Source organism: Phyllostomus discolor, chromosome 10 (genome assembly GCF_004126475.2).
Source record: "Phyllostomus discolor isolate MPI-MPIP mPhyDis1 chromosome 10, mPhyDis1.pri.v3, whole genome shotgun sequence".
NCBI lineage: Eukaryota > Metazoa > Chordata > Mammalia > Chiroptera > Phyllostomidae > Phyllostomus > Phyllostomus discolor.
The window spans coordinates 12,281,700-12,291,469 of NC_040912.2; the positions used below are offsets into that span (position 1 = coordinate 12,281,700).

The 9,770-nt window shown below is 44.5% G+C and overlaps 1 protein-coding gene across 1 annotated transcript in view; it reads left to right on the forward strand.

Annotated features, from left to right (window-relative positions):
* SKAP2 (src kinase associated phosphoprotein 2) overlaps window positions 1-4,608 on the forward strand; it is a 165,651-nt gene extending 161,043 nt beyond the window's left edge. Inside the window, exons 12-13 of the mRNA XM_028525624.2 lie at window positions 3,621-3,722; window positions 4,161-4,608. Of these exons, the coding sequence (XP_028381425.1) occupies window positions 3,621-3,713 (93 nt within the window). The 3' untranslated portion in view covers window positions 3,714-3,722; window positions 4,161-4,608. The remainder of the gene's footprint in view (window positions 1-3,620; window positions 3,723-4,160) is intronic.
* Window positions 4,609-9,770: the final 5,162 nt, after the last annotated feature.

Here is a 9,770-nt window from a genome sequence, read left to right on the forward strand (position 1 = left end):
CATCTTGCCTTGAAGCCATCCATTTTGCAGATATTGGATTTTGTTTGAGCACTATTTTTATACAATAAGTATTCACTACACCTCTGGATCTTGATAGCATTACTACCGGAAGAGAAAGAAGCTTTGTGTTAGTAATTACCTAACATTGTCAGAAGCTGACTGCAGGCCTCTTTCTAGTGATAACAGAATAACCGCATAATGTAGCTTTATAGCACATGATTAATAGAAAATAATTACACGTCCTACAGAGGGACGCAATATTTCTTATAAATTGACTAGAATGGTTTCCTGTAGATTAAAGGACTCTTCATTATTTTATCAGTCCTCCTGAAGTGCAGTCACTTGCCCGTGTTAGCGTTTCAGCTGATGTCAGGACCGAGCGGGGTGAGGGATACCAGATGGCACATCATCTCGTACCCGAGCTCTCGTGCGCCTTAGAGATGCCGCGACGCTTCCTCCCCTTGCAGAGACTTAGATGGCAGCCGGCTCTGGTTTTGTCTCTTGATTGTTTGTGTGTGTATTAACGTGACCAGGTGTGCAGGTGGTTGTGTTTTGGAGGACCCACCTGTGACTTTCAGAACACTACCGTAGTCCGTATGCGGACTGCAAGACAACAGTGTGTGGATTGTGATATTTCCCACTGTAAGTAAGCTGTCACTCATAATCACATTCGTTGGGGGGGAGGCAAAGAAAGGCTGATTTTCTTCTTCACAGGCGTCTTGTACGATGATATTGAATCTTCAGGCTGAAGTTTAGAATACTGTACTCCAAGAAGCATCTTCATTCCAATTTATAGGCTGCAAATGGTTTAATTGGGATTCATGTGGCTCAGGAGGCTCATCCAGAGGATGGTAATGGTAAAAGTAACAGCTTCCGTGTTTTCAGTGCCGCCGACACCCTCCAACGGCTGCAGCGTAAATCCATAAATTTGCCTCCTAGATTTCTGCCTCGCCGTATTTTATCTTACCTCTTAATTCCACACAGGAGTATCATATGGAATCTTTTACGAATGTAAAGCAATAAACATTCCGGTTTTTTATTTGTGCCCTTTTCTGATTTAAACCGGTGATATTTTAGAGTACTTTTATGAGGTGTGTATCTCATGCGCTTTCAATTATTTTAAATTAATTAAGTAAAGCACTTAAAACGATTTCAGTCTAAAACTTTTTCCCCCCAGAATGTTACTTTAAGGGGATTTGTTTACAGCCGAACACGCTCCTCCCTGCTGTTCGCTGCCGCGTTTCCTACTGTGTTAGTCTCCCCGGTGACTGTCACGCAGAAACCCTCCCGCGCGAAGCATGTCATTGGTCGCTTGTTGCAGTGATTTGTTGGAAATCAATTTTTTTAAATTTGGGTGTGAGTCAGCTTTTTGAGAACAATAATATATCCTTAATTGAGAGCACAGGTTATAACCGCAGCAGAATATTATAAAGTCATACGAGCTTCTGGTTTGTAATTAGACTCTAAACAGTGCAACCCAGACTACGGACTATTCTCGGGACGCAGGTTTGGGTCCTAAGAGGCCTTCCCACTGACTGTGTTCCGGTCTGCCCTTTGGGGGGCGTAGTTTCTCTGCTCCTTCCAAATCAATAGGACTCTGAGCTTGGTGGTCGGTAAGAGCCCTCACACCTTACCCTGTTAGCCATCCATCTGGAAATTTTACAGTGTGAGCCTTTGGCCTCTGAAAGGTTAAATACATTTGTTTTGTTAAGCATTAGGCTCTAATTGTATTCATTGCCTTAAAAATTGAAAAGGGCAGTTTTATTAGGTACCTATTAGGATGTAATGGTTGTTAATCTTAGCTTTCAGTAAGTTGGTATTTTTTTGTGATAAATATATCCTGCATACATTACAGTCCTCATCACTGAGTTCTGGGCATCAGGCTACTTTCATTTCTTAGACAGTTTTGCCCACTAAGCTCACATGGTCAGAGAACTTTCAAACTCAAAATCTCGAGCCCACTGTCTCCCAGGCCAGGTGTGCCCTTCCTAGAAGCAGAACCACAGGACGGGCTCCCCTCCCCCCTTTGCTCCCACCGGGTTCGTTCAGCAAACCCGATTCTGGTACGTCGGGGTTTTAAAAGCACATGTAGATTTTAACCCAATCATCTCTCTATTGAGACAGCCCATATCAGTACAGATGTTAATGTTGCAACATCCATGTTGAAGAATTGAGTGACCCCCACCCCCTATGGTCAGCAGAGGACTAATCAGTACAGATGTGCAGCCTGTGTCCGCGCTAACGCTCCCTCCCCGCGTGTGACTCACTCCGTGTGCATGTGCACATTTCTCTGTGGCTCGGCGTCTGAGAGTTATAGCCTATTGAATTACTTTGGGGGTTGATTTTAAAAATGTATCTGTATGAAAAATTAAACCTGGGTACTCCAGTGCTTTTGGAGAGTATTGCTTTTGAAAGATATTATTCTTGAAACTTGTAATTCATCTTACTTGTTTGTCTCTCACTAAACATAAATAAATTTGAGGTAAACACACGTCAGTCAGCCTGGCAGACGGGGGAGACGGGTTGGTGGTTCTGCCGCCTGCAGCAGCGGCGCGCCTGTCCTGGGGCCAAGGGGGGAGCGGAGGGGCGGGGGTCTCTCACCGTGCAGCGGGAGGGCCGCAGTGACCGCGGGTCACTCTTGTCTACAGCTGGGTGAACTTGTCACCTTTATAACATGAGATACTTTCACTTCCTGTCGACCCGCTGCTGTGAGGGTGAATCTAACACCACCTTTAAGTTCCTTCTGCCCATCCTTTCTCTATTGCAGTTTATGATCAATAAAAAAAAAAACAATAAATGCCTTAGGGAATCTTCTTTTAAAGGAGCCCTTTTGTGATTGGTTTTATAAATAATTTTTTGGTATTATTAGTGTTCTCTTGTTTTCGCTAATTTATATGTTTAAAATGGCTATACTCATATATTAGATTTTTAAAAGATTTTATTTATTGATTTTATTTATTTTTAGAGAGAGAAGAGAGGGAGATAGAGAGAGAGAGAGAGAGAGAGGGAGAGAAACATCAATGTGCGGTTGCTGGGGGTTATGGCCTGCAACCCAGGCATGTACCCTGGCTGAGAATCGAACCTGCGACACTTTGGTTCGCAGCCCGCGCTCAGTCCACTGAGCTACGCCAGCCAGGGCCATATATTAGATTTTTTAAAGAGAGGGCCTATCTGCACATTCTCAATCATTTTTGGTCATATGAGTTTAAGTAGAAATTAGTAGTTTATTGTGAAAGAAATCTATCCTTGCTGGATGATAAGCTCCTTGAAGGCAAAGGCAGTATCCTAAGGATCCTGGCCGTAACCCCGTAACCTCTAGAAGGCGGGGAGAGGGAGAGAGAGAGAGAGAGAGCGGGAGAACACGGGCGCGCTAGGTTCTTACGACTGTTTCTGTGTCTCATACCCAGTCATAAACAGGCTGTGTCTTATACATTAATTTAAATCTTTGCCTAACGGCATTTGTAAAGCGTCCAGAAACAAAAAAGGATTAAAATGTTTCCATTTGCAGCTCAAGCTCTTGTAACTTTATAAAAAGAAATAACGTTTCTAAGAAGTTGCACACAAACGACATTGTACTTCCACCAGTCTAAAGGTTAATATTGCATATTGTTTTCAATTAGGAATACAATAGATATGGCTGGTGGGTAGGAGAAATGAAAGGAGCCATTGGCTTGGTGCCGAAAGCCTACATAATGGAGATGTATGATATTTGAGAGTCCTGGGTAAGTACATTTTAATCCAATATTCTGTAATGGCTCATATGTTCTCTTGGTCTCTGCCTTATGAGTCTTTGCCTTTTTAAAAGTCTTGGTATTTTTCTGATAACACACAGAGATTATGCTCCCTAATCATCATCATCTTTTTTTTTTTAAAAAAAAACAAACTTGTTTGATATTTAAAAATAACTTCACAGAATTTACTTTGGAAACAAATGATTAAGGGAAAGCCCCTGTGATAATTGCCAGCTGTGTTTCCAAACCTCCTCCTCTTTCGTGAAATGCCACTTTTTATGGCCTTTCTGAGGAATAAAGTTGACAAAAGGTTGAGTAAACATTCATTTTTCCTTGGCTAAAAAATGTCATTTTTTTTTCTGAGCAGGAAACATCAACATTTGGATTGAAGGAAACAATTATAACGCAACTTTCCCTTTCTGCCTGCAGGAGAGGAAGGTTCTGCTACTGCAAATGCTTTGGATTCAGACCCCGTGCAAGCCGGAGCGACAGCTCGTAACCTTCCCTTGTTTCATTGAGCATCGTGCCTCTTCGTTATTTTACCCTTTCATTGTAACAGCCCTCTGATATGAGACTAAATGAAGGATACTAATGCAAATTAGATACAAGCAGGAAAGTTATACCTGTTGCTACTTTGCAAAGAAATCATTGTAGTTTTTACTTCCTCATTTGATTTGTGTGGAGAATTCAGCACTATTTTATGTTCTGCATAGTCACTGCTACTTCTGATATAAGTTGCAATATCAATATTGGACACCAGTTATTTTTCTGGACTGTACTATATAATTTCATTGAAATTTAAACTGAATATGTTATGCAAGTTTTGGATAGATGCTACATAAAGAATAAGGCTTTATTAAAACTTTTAGATGATTTATCTTAGTGTTTATTTTTCACACAATAGTAACATGTTTTCGGGAAAGAATGTTTACTATTTGGCAAGTTACTTCACGTTAAGTATAGCCACAGGAAAGAAGGGAGGACGGGCTTGCCAGTGGCAGGGCACCGTGACCGTCCGCGACACACACGCAGGCCAGAACCACGCTCCGTGCGAAGTCCTGTGTCAGGAACAGGTACCCTGGTGAGACGATGCACTTGCTGACATTTTCTGCCGTGAGAAAGCCCTTTCCCCACTAGCAAAACGGCACAAATACTCTCAGTGCACTCTCTTTCATCCGGTCCGATCACCGCTAAGCTTCTCAAGTCCCACAGCCAATCAGTGCAACTCCAGAGCCGAGTCTTCTCTGCGCACCTCCGAGCAACGAAGCAGACGGAGGGCGCGGAGCCAGCGGAGCGCGCAGGCAGCGCAGTGGGCGCACGCGGCAGCGGGTGCGCGGCAGGGCGGCGGCAGCCTGGCACCGGAGGGAAGCAGGTGCTCTGAGGCCTGAGGGAGACCCGCAGAATCAGATCATTACCTTTTCGTGTGCATTTGAAGTCAAAGGCACTTTAGGTGTCTACAAAGTGCCAGCCTGGCCTTAATGTACATCAAAAGGTACTGCTGAATGGATAATTATTTGGAGTAGATACAACCTCCTTACCCTGAATCACTGATTAGTACATACTACCTTTGTTGACGTTTTCAGATCTTTGCTTCACAAAGATAAAGATTCTGACCACGCACACAGGCTGATAATATCCAAAAACCTCCATCACGCACCTAAAACCGCGTACAAGCCCCATTTTGGAGTGATCTGTGCCGTCGTCCCCGCAACGCCGTGGTCATGTTATTTCAGATGTCAAAACAGTGTTGAGTTGAGAGATTTGGGGTAAATTCTGGTTTATATAAATTAGACATTGTTGAGTCAGAGCTCTCAGAAATTAATTTGTGCACTCCTTCGTCTTGTCCTAATAGAAAGCAGTTGGGATAGATTGACGTCATCTTGGGGAAAGGAGGACAAGCAGAGGTGAGACTAATGGGCTGGTTTCCAGGGCCCGAGAGGCTGAGAAGCAAGAGCAGCTGCGGGTTCCCACGGAAGACGCGGACTCGCCCATGGAGTGGACACAGGTTCCGTGCGTCTGGCTGAGGGAAGATTTGCGCCCTGGGCCAGCAGATGGCAGCAGCTTTTCGTTGCACACCCAGCCACTTGGAAGCCCCTCCCCCACTCGGGCCCAGACTCACACAGAATGTAAAGCATCCAGCACATTTCTGCCTCCTTTTACAGTTGGTCCAGGAGAGGGAGTCCTTCGCCAACGGATGACCAACAATTCCCAGCCTGCCGGTCTCTCTGAACGGCGACAATACAGAAATGAAGAGTTATTTCTGTCCAGAGCTCCTCTGGCCTTTGTTCTCCTTTAACTTGGATCGCGGTGGGAGATGGGAAAGAAAACAAAATGTAAAATTGGAATGACAGGAAAAATAATCGTCACTTTCAGTCTAGGACACCGTTACATTCATTTGGTGAAAGCATTTGTATAAGATCAGGGAGAAAGTTTCCTTTACACCCTTGACGATGCTCCGCACCCTCTTCAAGATCATCATCATATAATTAATGCGAATTTAAACAACGTGTCTTGTTAGAGAATATGCTAATTGCTATGTTCTCATTATGTTTGCTTAGCTTTTATTTGTTTTTCTATGAACAGTTAGAGAGCTAATTTTTTTCAAAGGTGATTGTAAGTCATATTTTATATAGCATTTTACTTGATTATTTGCTCGGTACTGAATTTGTACTCTGTTGCCATTAGATCTTACAATAATGTTCCACTCTGCAAATTTTTAAGGTTCAAATAAAGTTTAATTGTTTGCAAACTGTTATGATGCTAATAATTCAACAGCCTGCTGTGTTACTAATGAAATTACTTTGTTATGATTAATTTGGAAAATAGTGTGTTGATTGTAGTAATTAAGCACAACAAGGTGAAGTAAATGATTCTAATGCCATCTGGCCTCCAAAGTGAATGAAGAAATGAAATAGGGCTGTCATCTGAATTTATTCAAAGAAGTAAGGATAATATAAATGATATTCATTGCTATAAGGATTTACACTTACCCACAGCTCGCTCCATTCTGTTTCTGCCACTTTGCTGCACATGACACTTGCATTTATGAAAAAGAATGCTGTTTGGCCTAGCAATTGTTCTCAATATTTTATATTATTTTGTCGATTATTTTTACCTCGCACTAATTTAATCACAGATAATTACATAAAGCATTATAAAATCATAGGAGATCACATTTCAGCCATCTGTAGGTGAAATATATATGTGGGTTTTTGTTTTTTGCTACTAGTATACAAACACGTTAAATATAACCTACTCATAAAGAGTAGAGATTCCATTCAGTTGTTCCTAGAGTGTCTCTGGTCAAGATTCTCCCGTAGTTCTTACACTTTGGACTTTTCCTATCCTTTCTCCAGTCTAATCTGTTCCTATCACCTCATAGAGTCTGGCGCCTTCCAGGGTCGTGATTAAAAACAGAACCCAGGCCTGGGCTGTGCACTAACGATCCAGATGTGCAGCTCAGCCCGTAGAAAGCCGCTGACCTGAACACGCGTGTCCTTTAAAAGCTTGAGCTTCATCAGTGAGACTGAGCGAAGCATGGTGAAAGTTTTAAATCGAGCGAAGTGCTTCCAAACTCCAGGTAAGTCCATCGTTCGCATCTCAGCTGTGGAGTGGGAGCATAGACACAGACCACACAGGAGCGCCTCTACTTCCCTGGAGTTCCGTGGGGTGCAGGCTGCGGAGGAGCCATCCGTATAGTATATGGATGTATGAGTAGGAGGTGTGGTGGAGACGGTAACACGATGAAACCATGGAAAGCACAGCTTCATTCAGAACGGAAGGAATAGAATTAATACATAATCCATAAAAACATCTGTCACATGGCCTAGGTGGTTAGTAAAATACTACCAACCAGTGGGCTGGATTGGGTTGTCGGTAACCGGACCGAGGGAGCCTGCGAGTGACAGCGTGGCAGTTAGCCATCGGGGGTTTCCTCCCCTCCTCTCCGGCACCCGGCGTCCGGCGTCCGGCGTGGACACTCCTTCCGAGGAGGCCCCGGCCATCAGGCAGCCTGGGCCGAGCGATCTAGTCTCACTGCTGGCGCATCCCCATCGCTGCTGTCCCACGTGCCACCTGGGCAGCAGCAGGCGCTCCCCACCTGGGAGGCACCTAGCTGTCACCCCAGATCAGGTGGGAGTGTCACAGCTGTCGCCTAATCCAACTTTTGCCTTTTTAAAAAAACTTGACTCTCTCTTTCTTTCAAGCTGTATGACTGTGTAAACTTGAGTGCTCTGAGTCCCCTAGGTGACAGGAGCCGTCAAGTGCAGAAGGTAGCCGTCGTCCCCCCAGCGCTCAGCTCAGGTGTGTCACGTTGGCAACAGGGGGGGCGGGGGGGCTGAGCACGCCAAACACCTGTGACTGTGAAATCGCCCCAGAAGCCCGTCTCTGAAGTGCTTTTCTGGGTGTTGGGACCTGGGAAGATTTCCCTTGGTTTCCCTCTTCACCGTTGTTGCTCAGAGACGTAATATAGACCAGCACTTGCCTGCTTTACATTTATTGTCCTCAACTTTGTAAGAGAAAAAAGTATCTATCACTCCTGCTAGAGTAGAAGCAGGGACTATGGGGCAGCTGAGCTACAGTCTGCCTCTGGTTTGAAGACAGGGTCACACAGGTGCTGCCGAAGGAGAAAATGAAGGGCACCAGTGCATGCCAGTGACCGCTTCAGAGACGGAGGAAGTTCTGACAAACGAGCAGGTTCCCGTACACAGCCTCCCCCTCCCCGGTCCCATGGGAGTCCATGTAGAAAACCCTGTGTCAAAACGACGATCACAGTTTAAATGACGCTAGTAGTAATAATGGCTAGCATTAACTGTTTACTATTTTAAGCTGCGCACTTTTCCTTCAGTCTTCCAACAGCCCTGAGAGGTAAGTTCTGTTGTTTGTTCCCATTCTCCTGATGAGGAAACACGGTGGGAGATTAGTGATTTATCCCGAAGCCCAGGAGCAATGAGATACCCAGCCTCCCTCCCTTGATCAGCACCATTCAGCTTCCCAGCACTGTGCTGAATTCAAACCAAATACCTAATTCTATTTTCTCCATATAATAGGCACTCAATAATAAGCTTACTGGCCATCCACGTAAAATAGCCTGAGGCACATGGAAAGTTCGAGCACGGACCGGCGGACAGCTGGATTTGCCTCAGTGGTTAAAGCACACCACCGTGGCTGTCAGATCCAAAGCAGCTAGTGATTCACATGGAGAAGAAACTTTTCATGCAGGAAGTTATCTATCCACAGACTTCCAGTCTGGCTGAAAAGAGGAAGTCCGTCCAAGTAGCAGAGTCAAGAGAGGACACCAGGCCAAGGGGACCCTTTCCAAGGGACCTTTTCCTGGCTGCTCCACCTCCTCAAACGTCAAGTCCAAGGAGCAGCTAGGGAAGGCCTGGAGAGGACTTGAAAGCTGGCTGCCTCTGTCTCAAATAGTTTTCAATTACATAGTTTTTTCCCCAGTTTAGAAGATTATTATTAAACTATTCAGGCCTTACAGTCAGTGTGCAAACTTCGTTATAAAATGTGTATAATTTTGTAACCAAGTGATGGCAATGACTGACATAAGACTTTTACTTATTAAGACAGGAAATCATTTAAGGAGAACTTCCATTGGATTACCCAGCATTTAAATACATGGCCCTATTCCTTGGGCACCCACGGGGTATTGTACAGGGTTTTAAAGCTATTGTCCATAACAAAAATCTTCTACTGTATTTTTTTAACAAACCTTTTTTTTTCATCTTTTTTTCACTGAGTGATTGGAGGCTGGCAGGGGTGGGGGGATAGGAGATCAGTAAGGACTAACGTTCATTCTGAGGCTCTGGAATTTCACCAGAGGAGGAGGAGAAAGAGGGAACCCTCTCGTGGTCAAAAGTGCACCCCGAAGTGTTGGCTGTCTCCTAGACCAAACAGAGAGGGGGTACGAAAGGCCAGTTTCCAAGGAGTATTCCATTCTGTTTCATACTCTGAAATGTCCCCTTGCCTGGTACTCACAATGCCATGCCTCTAAAGGACAGGGCGAGAATGGCTCTGTACCGCACGGATCCC